The sequence below is a fragment of the Ambystoma mexicanum genome, chromosome 11 (assembly GCF_040938575.1).
Source record: "Ambystoma mexicanum isolate Mex_15411 chromosome 11, UKY_AmexF1_1, whole genome shotgun sequence".
Classification (NCBI taxonomy): domain Eukaryota; kingdom Metazoa; phylum Chordata; class Amphibia; order Caudata; family Ambystomatidae; genus Ambystoma; species Ambystoma mexicanum.
This window is the reverse complement of record NC_090934.1, coordinates 755,367,041-755,394,615: the sequence shown is the minus strand read 5'-3', so window position 1 is coordinate 755,394,615 and position 27,575 is coordinate 755,367,041. Positions and strand designations below refer to the sequence as shown.

The window sequence follows — 27,575 nt, the reverse complement described above, 5'->3', positions numbered from 1 at the left end:
CTTCCTCAATCATCCTTCATCCTCCCTTCGCCCCTTCAAATACTCCAGAATAGGACTGCAAGGCTTATCCTTGGCCTCAAGCCCAGGGACAGCATCTCTCCAGCTCTAATTTCTCCCCACTGGCTTCCGGGTTGTTGCGAGGATCAAGTTTAAGACCTTCTGCATCATCCACAAGGCTTTCTGGTGCCTAGGACCCTGTTTCATCTAACTCTCTCTCCCTAAATACCTCCTTGCTAGAGCCCCTCTGTCTTCTAGCTCCAACACTCTGCAGATTAGACGCTTCTCTAAGCAGAGAGTGGTAGTAGATCTCTCTCTTCCGCAGGAGCCGCCCACTGGAACGGTCTCCCTAACCCTCTCAGGCTTGAGACGGATCTCCTTAATTTCCGCAAGCTCCTCAAGACTCTCTTTTTCTCCACCTCCTTCACTCTCCCCTACCCTCCCCTAACACCTTCTTTCTGCCTCAGTGACTGGCTGCCTGGCTTCCTCTGATCCCCCTCCCAGCCCAACCTCCCTACCCTACACTTATCATGTTGACCATCACCTCTGCAACCCCTGGCACTTGCCCTCTAGCCTCCCCTTAGCACTTGTATTTCACCTCTTCCCCCCTTTCCCTTCTCACCTTAGCACTTCGCTTTTTGCTCAGTCCAGAACTTCCCTGCACTCCCCCTCCCTCGCATTTCTTGTACTGCACTTGCACGATCCGAATGTCACAAGGCCTAGTAGGACCGTTGTATCTTTCTCCCCCCCCCTTTGTGTCTTGTGGTACCTTGAAACACCATGTGTTGTATAGGCGCCTTACAAATAACCAATAAATAAAATGTACTTTACAAATTCTATTTCATCAGATAACTTTGGTGCATCTATAAATCGCTACATAGATGCTGATTAACAGTAGCTCCCCTCCCTATCAAGATAGGGTAACCTGATGAGATGGCTCAGAGGTCACAGATTCTAATACTGGTAAGCTAGCTCTGCAGTTTACTGTGCCTGCTGCATGATCTGTGGTTAGCCTGTTGGTTACAGGCGCCATTCCTAGTAAGATAACTCTGCTGATGTTTGCTGCAGGGATATTCTCAATCAACTAGACCACAGAGAGATTGCCCCATCCCCCAAAGTTTTAACCTGTCCTGTTTGCTGCCCTGGGTCCTCCTTTCTCCAATCCGAGAAAAAGAAGAAGCGTGCAGTTGCATTGACTTTAACTCAGCTGCTCCATCCAAAAAGAACATCAAGGAGTTCATTATAGGTTTGCCGGTCTGGAATTAACGTGCCGGTTATTCTGTTTACAGGTACGTTTCCGGACCAGCAAAATACAAGTTTGCCGGTGGGGTACCTGATTTACCTCCATCTCAGAGCAGGAGGTAAGTCAGGTACCCCACCAGCATAAAACAGCCAGTATTAGCAGCACTGGTATTACCAGAGGTGGTAGTCCCGGTAAATCATGGAATGGGGATTAACATACCCTTACGGGCACTCGGAATCTGCAGGTAATTCCAGCAGACTAAGTGCCGGTAAGGGTAATTCCGTTTGCTGGCATCCCGCCCTATTTACCAGCGGGATACCCCCAGACTAATAATGACCTAAGACTTTCTGGAGGGTGTCACTTTCTGGATGCACATTTTAATGATATTATGAGTCCCATTGAAGTTCTGTGCCTAGGCATCTGCACTAGTCTGTGACGGATTACTTACCATGAACGGTTTCGTGTGCAAATGCATCTCGCGCAGGTGTGCAACTCTGCCGTAATTTCATTAAACTCAATATTTCAGTACTTTTATTGGCATTTATGTTTGGTTTCGCCTCTTCCTGGCCGTCGTCTCGTGTGCTGCTTGCCAGCTTCACGTGATTGATTAAAGACAGCCCACCAGACCTATGTTTCGAACCAATAGGCCTCCGAGCTGCGTTCCAAGAGTGGTGTTTATCTGCAGCCAGGAAGCGGAGCGTCAGCACAAAGCGGCGCTCGGGCAGAAGGCCTGACAGCCCATGGCAGGGTTCATGACGGACATTGTTTTCCGAGAGTGCGAAAGCGGATGTTTTCAGCGAGAAACTGGAATAGTGTGTCCTACTGGCGGCTCCAGAGATAATGAGACATCTAAGCGGAAACACGCCGGATTATTAATGTTCTGCTTGACAATGTTTCCGGAAATCTAGCTACAGTACTGGGCTGCACCATTTCAGCAACTTTTCAGAGGACGATCTAATTCTTCATTTGTAAAGTGAAATGTGTTTGATGGTCCCCATGTACAGAGAGGTCACTACTCGGACATGTATGGTGGACTGCACGGCTTGTGCTTCACCAGTATTTAATTCTCAGTGTGATACGTTTACTTCATGAAAATTCCACATCTAGTTTTATTATAAACTTGATTTTGGAAGCAATTATTTGGCCATCCCCAAACCATGTTGCAAGCTTTATAGCTTACTAGCAAAAAGTACCCTGCTCAGTGGTAGAAATGTACAGAAAAAAGTAGTGGAACTGTGGTCTCGGCAGGGGAGAGGGTAGGTGGAAGCATAGTGCAACATGTGAGAAGTGTTGCGGCTGGGGCATTCGAATAGTCTAAGTGACGAGTAACTAAGGCTCCTATTTGTTGTAAGGCTCCTCGTACAACTTTATACATGCACAGGGAGATGAATTGGCAAATCGTCTGCATAGAATGGTGAATATAAATTGTAAAATGTAGAGGAATGGTAAACAGAGAAAAATAAAAGTAGTGCAACACCGCTCCCGACCGTTCCCGCTCACTTCGATCACTGCCCGTACTCCGCACGGGTTCTGTAGACAGACATGATAACACTCTCATCAATTATTGAAAATCAATGATCATGTAGGTGGCTTTTCTGAGTCGCGTATCGCTTGATGTGTTTTGCACTCTGAAGTAAACTGCACTGAGAATGGGCAAGTGTGGCTGGCTGACATACCCCAAAGCAGACGCGGAGAGGAGGCGAGAGTTGGCATGCTGCAGCATATTGGAAGCCTCTGTGCGCTCTCCCCACCTGTCGTCTCACCCTGGTGCATTACAGTTCGTTGCAGTGCTTTACGGTGCGAATATATTTTGGAAAAGGTGCGTCCTAGGGCATTGAAACATGGCTTTCCAGGTCCTATTGGAGACTTTGAGTTTTGTTCGTTGTGTCGAGACACTTAAAATGACCTTCGACTGGTCCTTCTACGACCACATTGACGTTTTCCTGATGTCACACAACTGTCTCATGTGTGAAGGAGCTGAAATCCGGGGAAAGGGGCGGGGTGTCCAAATGCCATGTAGCCATTCATGTCCCAAGGGTGCCAACAGGCAACCATGCACAATGTTGTGCAGATTGGTGAAATGGTGTGGAATTGTATAATGAACAAACTGACAGGTTTTCTGCTTTATGTATAGAGAGAAAGAGATGAGGTAGAGATGTTGTGAAGGCTTTACACTACATTAAATCACCACGCTGGTGGCAGTAGCGGTTACTGTATTTATTATTTGGAGGGGTGTAAATATTTGCTTGAAATAAGCGTGAGCGACTGCGCGCAGTGGGGGCGCCCAAATAAAGCAAGAGTGGTTCATGAGGGCGAGGGGTTCTCACCCAGAGAATTTTATTTTCAATAATGGTTTGAATTGTTGCATTATGGCCCGCCTATTTCACCCAAATAAAAACCCGAAACACACTGGAAACCAGAATGGGAATAGTATTTCTTTGAGTGCAAGGTATCAGGGCCAGACTAAATCCAAGTATATGCACGAGGTGTGGGCAACACCTCCCCTTCCTGTGACATTGCTGCAAAAACTATAAAAACACCCCAGAAGAATCTCAATGCTGCACAAGTTCAGTCAAAACATAGTGCCCAACCCTGTCTACTTAAAATGATGCATCATACAGCACACCTTCTGTGAACAACTGGGTGAAAAGCCAGACAGTTTGCAATCAGTTTTGTAGAGATGCCTTTCCCCACAATATATGCCAGAGTAAAAAACATGTTCATGCTGGTTGGGCTAATGCATTTCCATGCCAGCTGCACATATGCTTGCCATTATTCCGATATAATAACATAGTCATGTTTGCTTTGTGCATAATGCCAGTAATGATACTATAAGAAAACATGTTCGAGTTGGCTCTGCCAATATCATCATATCATGTTTGCTTTAACATTGATGCCTAGTAAAGAATGCTCCGCTCCCCCACATCCCTTGCCCCACATCCCCAAATCAGAAGCCCTCTGATTTGGGGAAGCGGGGTCACGGGGTTCACCCAAATCATAGGCTCGCTCACCCGGACTGTCAGTGTCCCTCGCTTTGCTGATGAGCGGGCCTTTGATTCATCCTCAAATTAAAGGCCCACTGACCAGTACAGTGAGTCGTTTATTTCGTTGAGCTCACCATGTTGGTAAGCAGGCCTCTGATTTGGGGGCACTTCTCTTGCACCCCCAAATCAGAGACCCGCTAATTATGCTGTTGAACGGGCCTCTGATTTGGGGGCCCTTGAGGATGGGGTGCATTTTTCATGCATTCATACACATTCACTCACATACCCATACACATTCACTTGTGCACCTGTGGGGTTGGGCCTTTAATCACCTTAACCAAAAAGCAGGCCCACCACTTACAAAGCAAGTACACGGTTGTACATAATGCAAGTTTATTGTACAAAAGCCCCGGGAGCGGTTAGATGGTGTTGCAGGACCAAACTAACCCCAGGTCTCAACAATACAACATCAATTGGCAGTTTGTATACCTTTTGCAAAAATTGAAAACACTCCCAGATACTTTTATTACCCTCCATCGCCAAGAATGATTAGACAAAACCTCTTCAAAGAAGTGCCATCTTTTCCCAATTCTTCCATTTTCATTGGCCAGGCTTATCTTCATTATTATCTTCAGATCATATTAAAAACACACCTCTTCTTGGGATTTGTCCGTAGCAGGTCATGACGTTGGTGCAGGGTTAAACATTATTATTGAAAACATAATTCATTGTAAGCAATAACGGGCCGAAGGCCTTTAACTTTAAGTATGATTGCATATGATCGTGCTGATCTATTTTGGCAACTAGAGCGAGGTCTGCATAAAGAGGATTTTCTTTGAACTATAGATTGTGATCTCCATTCCACAGGCTCCTGGCGCCTTAATCTAATTAATGCAGCCACATACAACCTCTGATGACCTGAAAAAATACTTAACTGTCGGACCCTGGCCTCGGGCCTCATGTTTATTATCACCAAACAAATGACTAATCCCCTCTAAAGATGTTAATACAAAGGGCTAGATAGCATCTGTTCCCTTGCAAGTACTGTGAACTTAACCCTGTTCGTATGATCTAATTACTAGGTAACTAATTCTCTTTTCCACCAAGAATGTCCTTGCTACTTTAGAATGCATGTGTACCAACTAACTGTGGAAAAAAGCACCCCATTGTATGGATTTGTGTTTGTGTTGCATTTGCAGTTTTAATATTGTATTTTTCTATGTGACTCATACGGATTTGCAACACATCCCAGTTTGCTGACATCCCGCGTCATCAATATAGTGTGCGCAGCATGAATGCCTTGTAATAAAGGGGACCCTCCTTGACCACCCCGACACACCCATAAACATTAACAGCATTCATAACTCTTTTACCTACGCACCTATAACATATACTCTCTTTCACACGTGCACCACACAACATATAATCTTTCCTTCATGCGCACACCCACACATACACTCATTCCTACACATGAAGCTATGTACACATAGGTGTACACCTTTTTAAAAAGAATCTGCAGCCCTGGTCCTGAATCTAGTCTCCAAAGTCCCACAATAGCTCTCCTGCTCCTGTGCAACATAAACAGGAAGCAGGGAGCGCTTCCTAGTTCCTGCAGATGTATGCTGGAGTGTCCCATAGAGTATGCCCCAGAAGCTCTGAAATTGCAGGTAGGGGCAAGAAGCGCCCCTATGCAGATTCAGAACTGCAGTATCCCAGCCTGCATCCCCAATGGGCCATGCAAGTCTAGGGAAGCAAGAGGTCCTTGACTTTGCATGGCCCATCGGATAGGTGTGAACTGTCAAAAGAAACCCAGATTTCCCTTTGACAGTTCAAGCCAATGCAGCCGAGGGAGCGGTTTGTATTTTCACTGAGCTGGCTTGGCAGCTCTTCCAAAATGAGTGATTCAACGCCCTGTGACCCGTAATGGATGAGCCGCCCCTGCATAGTTGACTCAGAGTGCCTGGATTGTATGGGAAGTAAGCCTATTTTGTCCCTGCCATGGATGGCAAGACGATTATTTGAGGAGAAAAGAGGAGTGGGTCTGAGAAAAGGGTACATGAAAGCAGGTAAATATTTTGAGAGACGTTGGCAGGGGTAATTTAGCCTGGAAGAGCAAGGAGTATTCAGCTTTGGGAGGGGTGCAGGGGTTAGGTGTAAAGGGGTCCTTTTTTATGGGAGAAATTGAGTTCTCCAATGTGTGGTCAAAGAAGATTGCAAAATCTAATTAGCCCTCTCCATGAGCTTCTTTGCCCCACTCCAACAATACCACTACAGTCTAGAGAGGTTGCAGCTGGTAAAATGGAGGGGTGTAAATGTTTTCTGTGAAATTAACTGTTTAACCGCACGTACAACTAATCCAGTAAGGGTTTGACTGGTGCTTCGCCTCAGAAATACTTTTAGATATAATGAGATGAAATTGTCCATTTCACAGCAAAGAATTCATTAAACATGGGTAAAAATGCAGCATTTACAATCCGCTCTTCAGGCAACATATTAGACTCTCCAATAGATACGAGGTCACCAACAATACAAAGGAATATTTTGTAAAAGGTGTTGATTTTCGCTGTCCCCAAAATAAAACCTTGCAGGTTCCCTCAGCAATAAACTCCCACTTTGCTCCACTCTCAAGCAGGTTCTGCTCAAACCATATCATGAGGCCTGTCCCTCTTTCATATTTTTTTGTTCAAAGAAATAAATGACGCTGCCTCAACAATACATGCCAGCATTGCTAGTGTAAAACACATGTTCATGCTGCTAGTGCCCAAAAAAGGCCTGTCTCAATATATGCCCATGCTACAGACCTTTAATTCTGTTAGCGCCCAAATAAAATCTTGCAATCTATATCAATAAATGCTTACCCTGCCGCTAGTTCAGCATCCGTGGCCACTAACTACCATTTGCCACAGACAAGAGGGCACACAAATACGTGCAAAGAAGCATACACTCAAACACATTCATGCAAACATCTTTAAACAAACCTTTTCTTCTTTGTTATGAGCCTGAAAGCCAGAAATGGTTAATTATTTCACAACTGAGATTAGACATTTTGAGATTTCCTTAAAGTGTCCTATATGTCTTAATAAGTTGAAGATTTATACACTCCTCAGAGGAGCCTTTGTGATAAACCCATGTGCTTGTAGTCATCGCTTGGCAATGGTATGCGTCATGTACAGAGCATTTGCACATCAAACACTCATATGCAACATTAAGGAAGGCATATATATGTGATAGGAAAGGTCTCCAAAGCAGCCCCATGTATTATTTGCCATGTTGGCTGACAGTGGTACAACTACACCGAAACTTCAGGGGGTGGGAGGTAGACTAACACTTCAAATGAAGACTTTATCAACTGCTACTTCGTGGTGCATAGTCGTCTGCATTTTACCCTAATCCCGGGTAAGACTGAGTGATACTACAGTTGGAGTGTCATTCATGTGTGATTAAGCAGTCAGAAGGGAGGAGCTGAGTAAGTCAATGGAAACTGTGGGCCCTGAATTTGTTCCATGGCATAGTGCCACCTGACATAGCATCACTTAGCCTAATATCATTATAATATGGCATAATAAGGCATACACGCTGGACAAAGGATGTTTTACAAAATGAAAAAGGTTAAAAGGTTGCCCAATTACTGGGTGGTTTGATGCGCAGCACATGTTAATGTCAGTCCTCTACGCCACACCTCTTGCAGTTCTTTAAGCTACAAGAACCCATGAAACAGCAGATGCCTTGTGATGCCAGCCTAAATAATATAACATAAACGGGAATATTAAAGAGCTGCTTTCATTCCATTGTGTATCAGTACCCTGGACAACCCAATCAATTTCAATGATTGGCAGCAACAGGGGAGGAAATTAACGTTGGTTCTGCCACAGTCAGTCTGCTATATTAGAACCTCTGGTGCACTGACTGGCTAGTGAAACAATATATCTGCCTGTGAAATCAAGTGTTATGTAATGAAAAGAGAACCCGTGCAAGAATAATGCAATTCTAGATGATGGTTTCAGAGGTTACTGACAGAGGAGCATAAGCTGTTGTCCCTAAAACCATTAAATCTGTCCCACTGGGAGGGAATTACTTTCTCGAATAGTGTGAAATTAATAATTTCTAAAGACTCACATTTTTGCAGTTAAAGCACAGTGAAAATAAATGATTTGCCCAGAATCACCCACTTTGTTTAAGCAGTGAAGCTAAGATTTTAGCACACTCTCTAATTTAGGCACTTGAACACATACTTTCTGAGCTTTGCTTGGCACACATATATAAGCTCTGTCTTTCAAGGACTACAATATTACTATCTTAAAGTGACTACTTGCAAAATATGCACATCACAGAGGAAAAGCAACCTGACAACATATGTCATTACTTATAAAAACATTTTAAGGCAAAATGTATATCTGCGGCTTTAATTCATCTGGAATGGAAAGCAACAAGCCCTACAATGGAAATGAATGCATGTCAGAAACATTTCCATTACCACACCACTGTTTTGCACATTAAGACACACACTAAAAGATAGTGGGCCTGATTTACAAAAACACTTTTGAATCGGAAAACCCCATTGAAAAAGGCTTTGCAAATCAGTCCTATTGTGTATCACTGTCACTTGGGTATAGACATTTGTCACACAATTCCAGCTTGTTGTTATGCATGGTTTTAAGAAAACTCCACTATCAATAGAAAAACAAATCCCTTTTTTGTATTTCGAACCAGTAAACATAACAGACCTGCACCTGTAAAGGGAGCTTCATTGTGTTACTCAATATCATTGTCTTGGTACATATTTGGTAGGTAACTGGGGGGAGTGTTGCAGGCTTTTCATTTGGAAACTTCCCCATTACTGTGCAACTGAGTAATCGGTCATGCTTAAGAAAGGCGAAGCTAACACAACCGTAATTGAGAGGCAATTGTTAGGGTGCCTTTTGTCATCTGCATTTTGTTACTGCTCATGAGAGCCTTGATGGTGAGCAGGTCCCTTCAACAACTGTCCAAAATGGAAAGGGGGTGGCAGCAGCCACTAAATTAAACTGCTGCCCATTACATGGGCATTGCTAGACACAAAAACATGTGTGAAAGCTTTGCCGCCCAGGGTGGCTGAGAATGAGCAGCCCTGACCCCTGTCCAGCCCCAGGGCCCGCCTACAGAGGCAGCAGATGGGGGGGGGGGGAGTCCAGAATGTTGTGGGTGTGCTAGGCCCAAATAAGGACGCGGACTCAACGTGCGTCTTAACTCTTCTTTATTCCTCTGCCAACTGACGTTTCTCCCTTTCCCGCCTCCCCTCCTCCCGCTCCTCCCCCTGTCCCTCTCCTGTTTTCGTTTTCCCTTAAAGGGGCAGTTTGCCCTGTTCCCTTCACAACACCCCCCCTTACTTATCGTGTAAGTCCGTGGTCTACATTTCTTGAATGAGACAGGTGGGCCTTCTGGCTGTTCTGCGGGGCCGTTGGGCCTGGTAACTTCCGTTGTCGCCCGTGTCTGTTAACGTAGGTGCCTCAGGTGGATCTGGGGGGCCTTCGGGTCCTCGTGCTCCTCCTCCTCTAGGGGCATGTCCTCAGATGGAGCTTCCTGGAACATCCTACGGAAAAAGGATGCGTTTCTGGTTATCTCATCTTGATCCCCTATCGCAGTGATCATGGGCCTTTTTGCTTCAGTCACTATCATCGGCTCGGGCCGATATGTCGAGTCTGTTTTCCGGCGCTGGGCCTGCTGAACCAGCACTGTCTCCCCAGCAGAGATTAGCGGCTCTCTGGCTTTCCGTTTCCTGTCAGTCCATTCCTTGGCCTTTTGTCTTGTCTCTGCTTCTCGCTGTCTTATTTCCTCGTCTTCCTCGGGCGTATAGTCCTCGAGTTGGGGAAGCCGGGATCGTGGTTTGTACTTGATCATGAGTTCAGGCGGGGTATGGCCGGTTGCCTCATGTGGGGTGTGTCGATAGCTTCTTAGCATCTGTGAGATGGCCTGTAGCATCGAGGCCTGGTCTGTTGCCTCTTTCTGGCGTGTGCACTTGATATTCGCCATGAAGCGTTCCACCATTCCGTTGGCCTGTGGCCATAGTGGGGTGATTCTTTGGTGGTGGAAACCTAGGTGTGCCGCAGATTTCTTGAATTCCTGGCCTTGGAATGGGGATCCGTTATCAGTTTTCACTGGTTTTGGAATGTCCCATTCACTGAACAGTTCGTCTACCGTGCCCACAATGTGATGGAAGGCTGTGGATTGCATATGTTTCACCAGTGGGAATCGGGAGTACTCATCAATGGCCACCAAGAGGTGGCCTCCCTCTTCCAGTGGGCCGAAAAGTCAAGTGCCATGCACTGCCATGGTCCTTCCGGGAGGGGGACTATCTGCAGTGGGCATGGCGGTGGGCTGGCTGCATTTATTTGGCCTGGGCTGCAATGTCTCAGTATGTCGTCCACAATAGTGTCCATGTGGGGAAACCACACCTGGTTCTGTAATATTTTTTTCGTGTTGGCCAGGCCTTGATGACCTTTGTGTGCAATCATGACCAAGAGTTTCCTCAGGCTCTTGGGTGCTATGAGGCGGTTTCCTCTGAGTAGGGTGCCTTGGCTTGTTGTGGCTAGTTCACTGTGTATTTTCTCCATTCTTGCTAGATTTCTTCTGTATACTTCCCCCCCACCCCCCCGGCTCAAAGTGTTCGTTAGCCGCCTGTCGCCACTTATTCGTGTTTGTGAGGTGTATTGCTGGTCTGATGGTGGGGTCTGCTGTGCTCTTTTCCGCGAACAGTTGCGCTGTGATCGCTGGGGGAAGGGCGTTCAGTGACAAGTACGCCACATACTCTTCAGCTTCTCCTTGCATCATGTTGTCGGACACCCCGTCCGGGTGGTGCGACAGATAGTCCGCAGGGTTGGCGTCGCCTCCAGGTTTGTGAATGATGGTGTAGTCGTATTCCTGGAGGCAAATGCCCCATCGTTCGATGCGTGGTGGCATCTTTATTTTCGTGTTGCCAAAGAGAGCTAGCAGGGCCTGGTGGTCCGTTATTAGCGTGAAGGTGTGTCCAATGATGAAATGGTGACATTTTTTGCATGCCACACGGTGGCCATACTCTCGCGCTCTGCCTGTGAGTAGGCTTGTTCGGTGGAGTTCAGTGCGTGACTGGCATATGCTACGATGTGGGTCGTGGTGTCGTGCTGAGGGTCGGTTTGGGCCAGTATTGCCCCTAGCCCTACCGGACTGGCGTCTACAGTGATTTTGGTGTGCCATTGAGGGTTGAAGTATGCCAGTTGGCGGTTGGTTGCCAGTTCCTGTTTTATGAGGACAATGCTTGTTGGCACTGGTCAGTCCACGTGAAGGGTTGATCCTTTTTCAGCAGTTGTCGTAGTGGGCATGTGAGTGTGGCGTATTGGGGAAGGTAGCAGGCGCAGCATCCTGCCATACCCAGGAATGGGATACGTCCCTCGGCCAGGACAGGTTTGTTATGGCACTAATCTTGTCCGGGTCGGCTTTGATGCCCTGGTCCGAGAATATGTGACCGAAGAAGCATGGGGTGTGAGTATTGATCTCACATTTCTGGCTGTTAAGTGTAAGTCCAGCGTCTTGGAGGATGTGACAGACTTGGTGTAGGGCCTCGTCGTGTTGGTTTTGGGTGACTCCGAAGACGAGGATGTCGTCACTGTAATTGAACGCATTGATGACTGGGCTGATTAACCTGCAAATAGTTTCCTGAAAGATCTCGGCGTCGAATGAAATGCCGAATTTCAGCCGTTTGTAGCGGAACAGACCTTCGTGAGTAGTGAAGGTTGTGATGGATCTTGATTCGGGATCGATGACCAGCTGGTGGTAGCCTTGGTTGAGGTCTAACTTTGAGAATTTGGTGGCTTGGTTAAGTCTTTCCCGTTGAATGGCTGTATTGGGGATCCTCATATTGACGCAGAGGCGAAGGCGTCCGTCTGCTTTGGGGACCACTACAAGTGGGGACACCCATGGCGTGGGTCCCACCGCTCTCTCTATGATGTCATTTTTTAGTAGCATCTGCAACTGGGTGACTTTTGCCTACAGATGAAACCTTATCCTTCTGGAATGTTGTGGCACTGGTCGTACGGATGGGTCAATGTGCAGTTTGATTACATTGTCTTTCAGCATGCCAACACCTTCGAACAAGTCAGTATAAGCGGTTTTTAGTGTCTCGATGTCTAGTGGCTTCAGACTGATGGCCCGTATGTATTGGGAGTTGGGTGGGAGCCCTTGAATCGCTTCCTACTGGTCGTAGTGGATATCGATGAGGTGTAACGCCATGGCTGTTTTGTGGCTGAGGAGGCACCTTCCTGTCGCCGGGCTGTGCATGACATGTATCGCTGTCTGGACTCTTTTCCCTCTATGTATCAGATCGCATATGAATTGTCCTTTGGAGGTCAGTGGTTGTGTTGCACCCCATTGCAATATGTGGGCTTTTGATGGTTGTAGCAGGAACTTGTCGGCCAAGTTTTTGTATGTTTGATAACTCATGACGTTGACGGTGGCGCCTGTGTCTACCAGGAACGGGATGTCAGTTCCCCCTAGGCAGACTGTCACCCGGGGCGCCGTGCTGTCATCTGTGGAGTCAGAGATGAGGCGGACATACTCTCTGCTGTATCGATCATACTCTGCATATTGTTCCGGTTCAAGTGGTTGTTCCTCGAGGGGTGGGTTCTCATATGGGGCCCGGGTGGCGTTCTCTCTTCCCGGTTCTTCGTCAGGGTAAGATTGCATGTGGTATATTTGTTCTTAGCTAATGTAGATTTCATTAGCCGGTTCTACTTGTAGATTCTCTACTGCTCTAATGAACCCGGGGGGCCATCGTTCTGGGGTTGTTGTTTTTGGTTGTCTCCCACTCGGGGTACAGTCGTGTGTTGAAATGTCTCGGCGGTTCAAAATGTCTCCACTGGCGTTTGTGAATTTGGTGGCCGGTATGCTGATAGCAGGGGTGTTTTCTCACAGCACATGCTCTGGAAGTGGTTTTCTTGGCCAAACCTTATGCACATTTGGCCTATTGCGGAGCATTGACCTTTTTGTGGAAATTCAAAACCGCAGCGGTAGCATTGCGTTTCTGGTGGCCCTCGTCTCATGGAGTTCCATTGGTCTTGTCTGTAGGCGTTGCCGGGTTGGTGGTTTGGCTGGCTACTGGTGATTGCTGCTATGGAATCTGTCTTCTTTGGGTTCTCTATGTGGGCAGCCTGGATGTCCACCCTCTCATATACTCTGGCTAACTCTGCTATATCTTTCAGGGGTAGCGGCTTCTTTAACAGGTGTTTACGAAATATTGAGTACAGACACCCTTCAATGACTCTTAGGCGGATGGCTTCATCGTCATTGAAGTTGGGGAAGTCGCAGTAAGTGATTTTCCTCTGAAGACGCAGTATGAACTGTCCAATGCTCTCCTGAGGCATCTGAGTGCACTAGTTGAAAATGTAGCATTCATAGTCTCTATTTGGGATAACTACTAAGCAGCTGTTGATGGCTTCAATGAGTTTTTGATATGTCGTCCTCTCTGCTAACGGGATGGTTTTGATGACGCTCTTTATGTCTTTTCCGACCAGGTTCGTGAAGATGTCTAGTTTATTTGGTGCGTCTTGGTTTCCTACAGCCCTCATGAATTCTTCGAACTCGTCCATCCACTCCTGCCACCTCTGGCCCTGATTCTCCTGGGGTTCTAGTGGGAACGGGTTCGGGCGGTGTAGGAAAGATACAGGGTTGGTGGGAGTTATACCTGGTGTGGCAGGTGCAATAGTGTCTACCGCTGCGCTTCCTGATTGTGACATGGTCAATAGTGTCTGGGAGTGGTCATGGTGCCACTGCCAAGGTCCTCGTTTCCACATGACTTTTTGGTATGACTGGTGGGTGCCTTTGACTCCTCGCTTTCAAGTGGCTTATCGCTATGGCCGGTGCGTGCCCTTGCTTCCTCGCTTTCAAGTGACTTATCGCTATGACTGATGTGTTCTTCTGTGTCCTCGCTTTCAAGTGGCTTATCGCTACGACTGATGCGTGCCTCTGTGTCCTCGCTTTCAAGTGGCTTATCGCTACGACTGATGCGGGCCTCTGTTTCCTCGCTTTCAAGTGGCGTATTGTGGCGTTTGCTATGTATATTCTGTGCTACTCCCCTCACGGGCCAGGCCCTCCCTGTGTCTCCGTACCTTTGCGGTGTCTCTTTGCACCTGCTCGTGGCACTTCCTGGCCTGGATGCTGTGTGTGAGCCTTCTGGTCCTCCGCTACTTCGGTGGGCGATGCGCTGCATTTCCGTCTGTGCAGCTGGGCCTCCTCCTCAGACGTGGGCAGTGTTTTTTTGTCTTCTCCTCGACTCCTCCTCATTCACTCCTGCGCGGCTGGGCCTCCTCCCCGGGCGCAGGCGGTGTGTTTCTGCTCCTCCTTTGCGGTTCGGCTCTCCTCGCCGGGTGCTCTGCAGGTCTCCGCCGCTACTCCAGGTGGGCTGCAACCTCTCTGCTCCTTCTTCTGGGCTGGGCTGCCGGACCTCCTCACCGGCACTGCTGCGTCGCTTCTTGTTGGTGGCGCCGAGCCCCTCCTGGACTCCGGCAGCTCTCTGCGTTCCTCCTTCTCCTCTGCACCTTCTTCTGGGCTGGGTTGCCGGAACGCCGCACAGGCGTTGCTGCGTTGCTGCGTTGCTCCTTGCTGGCGGCTCCACACTCCTCCTACACCTCCGCGAGGGCGTGGGTTCTCCTCCACTCGTCGCCAGTTGTTGTGGGCGTGCTAGGCCCAAATAAGGACGCAGAGTCAATGTGCATCTTAACTCTTCTTTATTCCTCTGCCAACTGTCGTTTCTCCCTTTCCCGCCTCCCCTCCTCCCGCCCCTCCCCCTGTCCCTCTCCTGCTTTCGTTTTCCCTTAAAGGGGCCGTGTGCCCTGTTCCCTTCACAACAATGAACTGCTCCGACTTCTCCTATTCTGTCTGCACTGTGGTGCCCAGTGAGGGAGCAAGCTGCCACCCCTGCCACCCCGGTTGATAGGCTACTGAGGAAGAGATGTTTTGGGAGTGATAGTGTGGATGAATGTCATCAAAAACGTTTAAAAGTCAAGGTTCCGTTGAAGTCACACACATATATACAGGCTGAGCTTCTCGACACAACAAACAACAAAATACAGAGGGGCTTTCAGAATGATCAAAACTACCCAAATGATCTCTACAGGAATGTATTGTAACTTTTCTTATACATATTCATTGTGGACAGCCAGAAAACATGCACTGGATTTTATTGTTCAGTGAGACGATGGATCAATGTATACTCTGAAATAGACAATGCAGCTGGTCCGAAACTGGATCTAGATAACACATTATTTGAAGGAAGCCTATTGGCCAATGAAGTCTTACTTTATTTTGAGGAGTAGATGCGGCACGCTGCGACTCGGCAGGTTGCTCCTCATCTTCCGCTGGTGTTGGCATGGCGGGTGGTATGGAGTATGTGAACTGCAACGTGTCCTGAAGTCAACATGCACTGCGGAGAGTCGCTCTTCCAAGTCAACCGCAAAGGGTAGCCTTTCACCCTCAGTCTGCAGAAGATGCCAAGAAGACAAATTGCATTTGTTTCCAAATATGTGAGTAAACACCAAGATCAGTTAACAAACCCAAATTATATTAAACTCTAAAATGAAAACTTGTTGTACTTAATGTATCTTTGAAGTAGGTCTTTGAGTTCAGTTCATTGAAAGTAAAGCCATGTAATGAACCGTCGTCTGCTTTTGTTGTTTTTTCATTAACTGCGCAACCATCTCTTCTATCGCCATTCCTTCAAAGGAGCTCTTCTCGTGGACCACTGCACTAGTTCGCCTGATTACATCCCCTTTATGGAAACTAAGAGAATCTGCTTGCCCCACAGCCCAGTCATGCTCCCTGATCTTACCGCCATGTGGGTGGACTTTAAGCCATGTTTTCGTTTTGACCGTCTTATTGCAGAGAATGGGAAGTCATATTTTTTAAGTCAATACAAAGAGGCAAGTGTGAAGAAATAACTTCTCTGCACGAGTAGAGAGATGAGTAGTGGCTGAAGCATCTTCTCAGTCCCACACTACTACCATCAGCCCCACACTACTACTAAACCAACAGTTATCCCAATCACAAAGGTGAACCCGGCACATCCTGACAGGTGTGCGTCCTTTGCCTCTTTATGATATGATATGATAGGTTATTTATAACGCGCTTAATACCCAGAAGTTTCTAAGCGCGGACCCGGAGATCGAACCTGTGTTGCTCTGTGTCGTCCTGCTTCCAAGGTGAGCGTGTTTTGCCGCTGTGCTATCCTCCCGAGACAAATGTGGATAGTGTGGGCTGAGGGCAGGCTATATCTTCAGGTGGGGTTTGTGCTGATACAGTTGCAACACAAACAACAAAAGTGCAATGGTACCAAAATGAAAGAATGTTCAACCCAAGTTCTATAAAAATCTGAACTTTCATAAAAACAAGCTATGCAGTCATCTAATTAAAACCACTAAAGACCCACCCTTGCAGGAGGAACACAGAGAAAGCAGACTGTTGATGAGAGCGGATACTCTGGGTTGAAAAGCAAGGATGTTCAGGCAAGACATTTCAGAAGTAATGTCAGTGTTTTAGTGTAAGGGCTTCATTATGACCCTGGCGGTAGCCGTGCCAGTAAAAATGGCATGGCTGCCACTGGAGTGTGTTTTTTTCCGGCGCCTGGCTATGGGGAATTACTGGGGCATGACAGCCCTGGCGGTTCCGGTAATTCCCCATTGCCAGGCCTCAGAAAAAATAACTCCCCAGTCCCATTTGTGTCCCATAGGACTCAATGGGAATGGGGAGGACGGAAGCACCAGCACCGTTGACAACAGTGCCGGTACTTCTGTCAAAGCCTGCGAGCGGGTGCCTTTCTGCCCGCCAGGTCAGACCTGGCGGGAGGGACAACACCCTCCTGCAGGACTCGGAGTATGCCGGTTCGGTAACTTACCGGCACCATTGTTACTGGAGCAGCATACTCATAATGAGGCCCAATGTCTTTAAGAATGTAGCGAAGGGGGTATTCAAAGTCACTATGGTCATTTAAGTCATACAAGGGGAATAGGGTCACTTCAAATACCTGTTTTCTCTTGTCTTTGGGAATTAACAGGATTGCGACTTGTTAATAGGTGCTCAAGCCATCATTGAGAAGACAGAGATGTGTGGCCCCAATGGCAAGTCGGTGCTGAGATGGTTTGAGGCGTAGACTCCCACTGGATGGGGTCCATGTTCTAGATGGTAGAGTCAATGGCTTGGTCTGGTGGTGGAGTAGCATCAAAGTGGAGTCAGTGTTCGAAAAGGCGAGACAGTGTCTTCCAGCAGGTCGAGCTGGAGATCAAGTTGATCAATGTGGTCTGCTGCAATTGGTTCAAGCAAGTATCCGGATATTCCAAAGTGCCGATGAGCATTTTGAAAAATGCAGAGTACTAAAAGCAGCAATGCGGGTCCTGTAGCAGCTCAAATTGAGTTAGGGGCCAGGCACGAGGATGACTCGAGGTAGTAGAACAGGATTCGAGATGCTTCTGGACTTCTGGGATGCTGGGAGGCCCAAACCAGGGTTTCCATTGGCAAGCTGAGTCTTATGTTGTGGACCTCTAGTCTAGGAGTTTTTCTGACACCTACATGGGGTCCATTACCCCCAGTGAACAGGATCCTGATTTCTGTGCACATCCAGCAGAGAGGGGTTGGTCCTACAGCATTGTCACCCTTGCTGCTCCGTGCGGATGGTTAGAGGGCACTGCACTTCTCAGCCTTGGGAGCTGCTGTTTTCATCTCTATGGTAGCGGACATCGGAATGGGCTGTATTCCCAACAGAATTACTTAATCTTTCAGAGTCCAAAGATGAATCTGCTAAAGACAGGATTTCCTGCCCTCATAAAGGTAGACTGCTAAAGCTGATTGCCCAAAGCAAGGCTCTTCTCATGGGTTCAATCCTGGATGCTGTAACAAGTGTCCCTTGACTTCTGACATTATACCCAGAGTCCTTTGTCTAAAGGAAGTGAGGGTGGACAGGAGGTTGTAGAGAATGCTAACAGAAACTAAGATGGTGAAACCTTTCTCTCAGTCTACCTCTCTCCTCTGGCTTCTCTAACTCTGCACCTTCCCATGTCTGATGATTTCAAAGGGACTCCAGTGATGAGCACACTCGTGTGAGTGTGGCATTGTTATGTGATGACCGTCTTTGAAGCTCTGATTCCCATGGGAACTCCAGGGGAGGGTCCTTCTGCACTGGCAGGAAGGTGTTGACCTTCATCTGAGGATCAAAGAGGCAGCTTCCTGACAATGGTCCCACATTGCAGTTGTGGAGACAGCCAGGGCAGATGGCTAATCCATAAAGTCTTGACATAGCTGGAGCACTGCTCAACAAGCTGACACTAAGATGATATCCAAATACTGTGGCTGTACAATTGTGTGACCTTAGTAACCACCATGTCATAACCAGACATGGCTTATATTAACAGTTTAGCGTGCCATAAGGCTGAAAACTGTATACAATTATGTTTTATCAGAAGTGAAGAACATCAAAAAGATAACTCTCCATGTTGGAACCTTGTGCTCCATTAGCTGTCAGGAATGCACATGTGCCCTTTGAAACTGCCCCACTGCTACTGCAGAGCAGTCGCTGGAGATGATAGGAAACAGGCCACAGCAAAGGTACATGAGAGCACTATGCTTTGGCATTGAGCATCATGAAAGGGGGGTCTGATTAGCAGGCATCCCTTCCAGTGGCAGATGTGCCTATATCATTTTACTAATGAAAAGCAAAAAAAGCTAAGGATTATGCCCCTCACAGATGGCAACTTTTCACAGCAAGTCATGTTCTCATGGGTCTTTTGTCAGGCAATTGTTTTTACAGACTCATCGATCATTGAAACTAGTTTGGTTGAAGGAGTAATGTCATGCATCGTTTATGTTTAAAATGGTACAGTAATCATAATTGGCACCATGGGGAATATTGAAATACGTAAATTAGCCATCAAACTGAGTCCTGAAAGCGACTTCTCTGGGGAACCATTTTAGAACTAATTTTTATCACGCTGCATTAAATGTTACAAAGTAAGAAGAACCAGTGACTAACTGGAAACCTGACACTGTTAACTCTAGACTACCTCCTGAAATTAACTAGCTGCGTTGAATCGCTGCACTATACAGTGAGTAGCATAAACTGAACAATGTGTAACATTGCCTGAGGAGGTGCAAAGATGGATTCAAAAATGTCTGGCCACAGCTCCTCAGAGAGGCTAATTTGCATATCTACCTTCAGTCTACTGCTATTTTCCAAGGTGACACTGATGAGTACTTCAATGATTTTTGGGGGGGGAATGGTGCCCCATACCACTCCTTTACTTTGAATTTCTGTTGCCAGTGGAGAGGGGTTATACATCTGTCATATGTTAGGATTAGAGACTGTGTAAAATACACAAAATGTATTTAATCAATAACTCAAACACTTGTCATGGTTACAATGCTTAGCAGGGTTGGACTTGGCCATAAAATGGTCTCTGGCACCAATGCAAAAGTGGCCCACAGTTGCAAATGGCTATTAATTTCTTTTGTGACACTGTTTGAATAGTACCCAAAGGTTTATTTTTAATTATAACATATTATGCAAATTGTGCATTTTAAGAATATTTATTCAGCAACACTGGTCAGAACAATTAGCTGCATAGTGAAATAACTCATCAGACTGGCCCAGGCTGGCCAAAAAAAGTGGTCCACTTTGACAAAAAATCTCTCCCACACCAGCATTTTGTGTTTTTGTTCAGTCATGGGCCTATTGCCCTATAGGCCAGTCCGAGCCTGATGCTTAACTATAAACACCTAAAGGCAATGCTGAATGTGTTGAGTGCTGCACAAACAACATGTTCCCTCACTCGTCCATTGGAGAATGGTTTCCAATCGTTTACGTTTTTTTGGCATTTGCCGCTGAAGTTGTTTCTTCACATGTTTGCATGCATTACATTGAATCCTGGACATGTGAGATGGTCTACATTACGTGCTATGACAATGCCAGAACATATCTTGACTGCAACCATGACATCTCAAAGCAGCAAAGACGTTTGGTCTTTAATAGTTGCAATTGATTATTTTATTAATCTGAACACTTATTTTACCTTTTAAAACATCAGTGAAGTCACAAGCCGTGATATCATCACGGTCAGCGGTCATGCAATGTCATTAATGTAATATCATTGGCCCAAAGGACATGTTATATGACGTCTTGTGGTATCACTAGGCACACAATGCCATACAGTTATCCATGTTATTTTGATCAATTGGCGTCCATGGACTGCAACAACCATACCTCATGTATTGATGTGGTGCCTGTTGACTCTAACGGTGCAAACAAGCAACTTGGACCTGGATGCATAAAGCAACCCCTGTCATTGGCTACCAGTGCATTGGGGATAAGGCTGATCTGGTTCAAGTGAACCATTGAGTACCTGGATGCATACAGCAGCCTCAGTCATTGGCTACCAGTGCATTGGGGGTAATGCTGATCTATTTCAAGTGAAGTATTGAATCACCTGAATGCATAAAGAACCCTAAATCATTGGCTACCAGTGCATTGGGGGTAAGCCTGATCTGGTTCAAGTGAAACCTTGAGTCAGCATCATTCTTGGGCTTATTGAAGTGCATCTGGATTCTATAGTTGAGACACACATGGGGGGGGGAGGGAGAGATCCTTTCCCACTGCCCACACTTCTACCTTCTGCTACCATCTCATGACTCCTGTCTTTTGTGCCCAGGCTTCCTTTCTAATGGGCACTCGCAATGCACCCACCTCTACCTGGTCTTTTGTCAAACCGATCCATGCCCCATAGTGGGTGTGCATAATTCCAATCCATTCAGCAGGCTATTCTGGCATGGCCTCTGCTAGCTTGCCTTTTGCAGAGCTTTAATGCAGTCCTTCTCGTGTCAGCCCTGTGAGTAAACATGGGACACTAAGCCCTCAAAATCCATTTCGCCCTTTTGTCACTTTTTGCTGCCTTTGCCCACCCTCCTTGACCTGAATGCCATCCCAGATCTAGTTTCCAGGCATGCAGCATATGGTTATCATTTTCTCCAGAAGAGTGCTTTCTAGTGTGTCTTGTGGAGATCACTGACCCACTTTTGTCCATTCTTCACCAACATCCGGCCACTCCATTCTTTTGGAACAGCTACCTTCCTGTGTGATGTGGAGCCTCCACATCACCTAGCCCATTTACCACGGATCAATGCCAAATATGACCGTCAGATGCAGAGTCAAGATCAGGCCCTGATCCCAGTGCCCCGACACATTTGCTCTTTGCCGGCCCCAGCTCTTCCACCACTTAGTCCATAACACACTCCTCCCCACCGATGTTCCATTGGCTTCAAGGGCTGTACTTTCTATATCTACTGACTCTGAAGGTGATTGACCAACCTAAAATAATTCTATGCGATGGCCAATCATAAGTGAAGATATAGAAATATCACCTACACATAGTACAGAATAAGAGACCCAGAAAAGGCTGCAACCCTTAATAATAAGAACTTTTCCCAGAAGCCAGCCCAGCTTTTAGCGGTTGTAACAATAGCGTTCCTGTTGCTGGTGACTTCCAGAATATGGGCGACATCATTCCCTAATTCCAGTTTGAAATTGTATAGGCAATAAAGAAACACTCAAGAGGCTTTGATGGCACCAAAGGGTTAAGCCCAGAATCATTCTGCATCCTCAAACTATCCACTTTCATAATATTTGGGCTTAAAGACCAGATACATTACTCTAAGTATGGCTTTGCCTGCTATGACCATGCATCACAAAAACCTTCTCTTTACATTGTTGGTGGTGTATTTTGAATTAATCAGGATTTGGACAGACAATAGCATATGACTATATCATAATCACATTTTCTCTCCCAGTTCTGCTTACTGTAGTGCAATGCAGTGTAGAAGATCGAAAGAGCAATGTACGTGAGCATCCAACCAGTAACAGCATCCACGCAGCCTGCTACAATCTATTTGGTCATAGTTATTTTACCAGCTAATCCATTCATTGTGGGCTTAATCTACCACAAAACTGAAAATGTGTAGTATCTTGTATCACATGAAATGTGCACATTTGAGAGATGCTCAGATCAAGAAGCTCCTCACTTATTTAATGATTGAATGCCTCAAATATTTCTTTGGAAGTTTAAGTACTATTTTGGAATTGCTCGGTTGAGTTGCAGGGCCTGATTTACAAAGCACTGAAAAACGCTTTGCAAATCAGGCCCTGCCTCCAGACTCAGTGAATCATTTCCAGATGGGTTCCTGCTGTTGTTTAGATGGACCGGAAAAGGACAAGCATGGTGGCCGCTGCGCGACCAGTCGACCACCAGTAGCAGCGCGTTCACTGGTGACAGATGGACAGACACCTCAGGGAGTGTCCTTTTTGTGCATTGTGGTGATGGGGCAAGTGCCACTGGTCCTGTTCAGGTTCAGAGGTGGAGCAATCTCCTGGTGCAGACCCATGAAAAAGCGAACCCTGCTTTCCATGCTCGAAAGCTCTTTTCAGAAACAAAATGGTCGTTTGTGTTTTGCAACACATGTGTGCGAATTTGACAGAAAACAAGGCTTTCCACTAAGATAATATCAGTCTAAAATGGTGGTTCAAATGCACTCTTGAGAGGCGAATGACCTATTCTGTATTCTGAATCTATCCATGTGTGACTCTGCTCATGAAAATGCTCTTTACCAGAGCTAGTACCTCCAAATATTTATAGGACATGAAATAACATCTGGCCCACACAACACAACATGAGATTGATATCATGGTGTTCGATAGAGGTGTCACTCCTGCCTGTTTCTGGGGCAAATTCAAAAGGTGTTGGATTGTGCATGAAATCATGATTAGCCCCAATTACTGAGGACACAAAAGCCTCATTTGTTGCTGTTTTTCCCTGATTTTATTTTATTTATTTGGTTATTTATAACGTGCTTAATACCCGGAGGTTTCTTAGAGCGGACCCGGGGATCGAACCAGTTTTGCTCCACATCGTCTTGCTTCCATGGCAAGCATGTTGCCCCTGAGCTATCCTCCCGAGACTTCATGTTCATTCGATACGATTTGGGCACCTCCTCCTTATATGCCTGAGATGCTGTGGGGAACTGACAATGCTACCTCCTCTGTCGCTCTCGGGATGTTCAAAGGTGAATTTTCTTCTGCTGGATCATGTACCCCAAAGTAACTTGGGACAGTTGTTAAATGTGAGTAGGACAATAACTTCAGTTGACCATGTGAAATTCTGGCTACCACAGTGCACACTGCAAGAGTCACAAAATCACAAGCAGCAGGTCTCCCCCTGCCTCCAGGGATGTCATTTGGGGTCGCCAGGGGTCGCAACTGCGACCCTGAGGGTCTCCCTTGCTACCCCTGTGTTCTCCCTTGCTACCCCTGGAAAAAAAAGAGAAATCTTATTTTATTTTTTTTGGTTTTGTTTAAATGCAAGCTCCTGTGGCCAGTGCCATGTGGTTCTTTGCTTCTGGAGAGGCTGACTTTATTGATCAGGCCTCTTAAAGAAAAGAAAATGGGGTTCCACGAGTCTAACACTTTCAGCAGTGACCCTAAATAAGAAAGAATGGAATCCACAATAATTGCTAGACTCATTAAAGGTTTATTTCAGGCACACAGCAGGGGGGTGAGTCACTGATTTAATCTGTTCTTAAACACCTCAACTCAGCCTTTCATCCTTCTGAGGTCGATAAATGAGTACCATCGAGTTTGGGTGATATTTTATGTATATTTGCTCTATATAAAGCATTTAAGTGTAAGTGCTACATAATAAGATATCATTATGATTTGACCATGGATGTCTGCTTGCATTCACAGTAATTTGGTAAGATGGGCCTACACCCAGGGGTATTGCTAGGTCTGGAAGAGATCCGGGGCTATGCTAATGTCGGGGTTGTCGGGACTCGGGGCTCGCTAGCCTTTTGGTTGTAGCTCCTGAGCTTCTATCCGGGGCTACAACCATAACACCGGGGCTATCGCCCCCTAAGCCCCCTAGCAATGCCTTTGGCCTATAAACACTGATCTGAATGATACATATGGCGATCCATTTTTGTATGAAATGTATATCACATTATAGTGATATCCTAACCATATTTTTCGTAGTGTACTTAGGAACAATGCTATGTGATGCCACTTCCTGTTTTGACAAGGGGTGAAAGGTTGAGTTCCATCGCTTCCTGTGATGTCACTTAAGGGTGGGGTCAAATGACATCACTTCCTGTGATGTCATCAGGGGAGTCAGGGGTCATGTGATGTCACTTCCGCTACCCCTGGCATTGTGGTGAAATGACATCCTTTCCTGCCTCTCGCTCATTTTAATGATGTCATGTTTCAAATGTGTCCGATTATGTGCCACCCACTGCCTTCCAGAATCCCTGCTACTGCCTTCCAGCAAAATCAGGTGAATGTGCCTCTTTCACAAGCTGCCATTTGGGGTTCACAGCTCCTGCCACTAAACCCCACAGGTGCCATCCAATGGCATGTGTCTGGTCCACTGACTTCAGAAGGTGGTCACTGACTAGTGTATCACCGGCTGCCTCCCCAAATTTCTTCTGCAATCTACCAGCAAAGTCAGATGACCAAGCCTCTCCCACAAGCTGCTCGTACGTATTCCCAGCGACTTCCCCCAGGTGTCATCCAATGGCATGTGTCTCATACACTTGCTTCAGAGACGGACAGTGATTTGTGTGTCGCCCAACTCCCCATATCTCTGCTGTTGATGCTTTTGTTGTTCACATACTCCATATCGCTCAATGTGTCACACAGCACTGCATACTCAAAAGAAACCCTAAATCTTAGTCTCTGAGTCCCAGTCACTCACTACTTCCCCTTCTTCCTAGGGAGACTCTAAAGACACCATAGTTTACTAAGACTTCCCTTAATTCCCCAAGCCTGCTTCTAGCAGCAATCTCTTGCCTCGCTGAAAGCTGCCTTAAACTGATTGGGAGCTCCAACCACATGTCCCCCTTTAAGCCATGTGGTCGATCTTCAAACTACATTTTCAAAAGGTCCGCACGACGTCTGTCCTGGGAAAACTACCCAAAATTCAGGTTATTCGGATTTGTTACAAGAAAGTTTGTCCAAGCCTAAGCCTACGTTGGGTACAGACAGCTATAGAAACATACTCTCCCACTTTCTGAAACTGCGTCACAGGGAGAGGGCAAACGCTTGCGTGTGTTAGTGCACGAGAGTAGCCCTCACCTCGTCACTCTGTAATATACACGTGTTCCCTGGCTGCTGTTCTGTTCTGCTTGGCTGGTTTGAACGTGCTGCAGAGCAGAAGGATGGAGAGAGTTCTCAAGAGGCCCTTCCTGTGAAGCTCTGGCTGGGATGTGGGAAGGAAGAAGTGAGAGGGCAGATGCATTCTCTGACAGTGAAGAGGTTGCCAGGCTACAGTAAAACAAACAGGAAACGTGGCAGAGCAGTAACTTTCTATGAACTCTTCACTTCTTTCCGTTTTTAGATTTATGGGAAGGCAGTCAACAGGGGGTGTTAACAGAGTAATGCAAGAAAAGAACAGTGATCCTGCATTATCTGGTTAGGCATTGAATCCGGAGAATAAGATCCACTTTCCACAGTTTCTGCAGAGTCGGACTGGGCCATAAAATTGTCTCAGGCACCAATGAAAAAGTGGCTCACAGTTGCAAATGGTTGTTCATTCCTTTTGTGACACTGTTTGAGTAGTACCCAAGGGGGAGTTGTTTTGATAAAATGTGTTGCAAATTGTGCATTTTAAAGAATATGTATTCTATACCACTGGTCAAAACTACTAGCCACATAGTGGCGTAAATCATCAACTGGTCCACATTGGCAAAAAAATGGCCCACTTTGACTAAAAAAACTGGCCCACACCAGCATTTTGTATTTTTGGTTCGGCCAGGGGCCTATTGCCATATAGGCTGGTCCGAGCCTGTTTCTGCTGCACTTATGGTTGCAATGGATGCAGGACACCTTAGCCATCAGGTCTCTCTTTCTATGTTGCTTCATGGTGTTTGAATGCATTTTTCAAAATATGGAAGCCCTAGTTTGGAGAGCAAATCATGTATGTGTATATATTATCTTTTTTGATAAACATGTGGTAACATGCCAGTTCAGGCATGGGACAGTGGGACATGAGTGATTGTGCTGAAGTTGTCACTTGCTCATTCATTATAGGTAAAATCAGACACTAGATTTTGCATATACTGTGTACTGTAAACATTATTGTCTAATACAAAGGCACACGTGATTATAATACTATACAAGTGCGAAAAGGCAAACTAAAGGCACTTATTAAAAAAAGCCCAATCAGCAATCAGTTTAGGTGTACAGCTCTGAATGACATCTATACCTTTGCTGTGACTTCTTGCGAAGTAATCAGCGGTATCTGGTTAATAACTGGTTCCAATGCCTGCACTATGAGTTCTTCCTTAGGGATTCTGAGTTTTTGTCCCCGGCTCGTCGCTTTCAATGCTGTTTGTGCTTCTTGTTTGTCTTATTGTTTACGTGTGCGCGCCCTGAGGCTCATGGGCATGTGGCGCGATGTTACAAGAATTGTTTATAAATAATAAATAAATAACACAGATGCACGTAACCGCTAAGTGCAATTTGTGACACTATAGATCGCGGTGTCATGATTGGTCTTTTTGTTCTACGTCAAACTGACAAATTCACACATGCTTCTTTAACCCCTTCAATTTGCATACAGGTGAGCAGGAACATGATTGGTTGGTACAGGAGGAGGAGTTTATGACATCAGAGTGTGCGTTCCTCCACCTACCTTTAATAGGAGACGAGGCTCAAAAAGCTGTTTGCATACAAGAACATGTACATCCAGTCCCAAATACAACTTATTCTTTTTCAAGCTCAAGTGAAGGATTCATTTTAGATTATATTTTCTGTTGGGGAAATTGACAGGATGCCAAGAGAAGACTCTTATGAGGACTGGGGGTTAAAGGAGGATTGATTATGTTGTGGAAAGATGGCTGGCCCTTCTCCCCCGCCAGGGTGTTGGTTTCATGGGGAGCTTCTTATTAAAGCGACTTATGGTATGGATGGTCGTGAGCTATTTCTTGGCAAAGTAATGTAATGGAAAGCAAAAGTACGTTTTATTAACTGAGATCTTAAATAAATAAATAAATACATAACATGTTCAGTCTCCTCCCGAAAGTAACGTCAGCAAACACGCAAGGCACTGAACCCCACCTCCCATACCCTTCCAGGCTCTGAATGTCAGAACTCATTTCATAGTTACATGTCCTCACACGCACCTGAGCATGGATGGCAAATGGAAGACAAACTGATGGATCAGGCATGATCAGAAAGGGAATATATTTAGTGGCCCAGTGTTCGAAAGCCAGAAAGAAAAAAAAGAAGAGTACCCCCCTCACCCCCCAACTTCAATATGTAATAA

The 27,575-nt window shown here is 46.2% G+C and overlaps 1 protein-coding gene across 3 annotated transcripts in view; it reads right to left on the bottom strand.

The window, feature by feature from the left end:
• IRAG1 (inositol 1,4,5-triphosphate receptor associated 1) overlaps nt 1–27,575 on the bottom strand; it is a 1,278,759-nt gene that overhangs the window by 677,851 nt on the left and 573,333 nt on the right. For all 3 annotated transcript variants that reach the window (XM_069623652.1, XM_069623654.1, XM_069623653.1), the window contains one exon: nt 15,529–15,707. In XM_069623652.1, coding sequence (XP_069479753.1) covers nt 15,529–15,600 — 72 coding nt within the window. In that variant the 5' untranslated portion in view covers nt 15,601–15,707. The remainder of the gene's footprint in view (nt 1–15,528; nt 15,708–27,575) is intronic.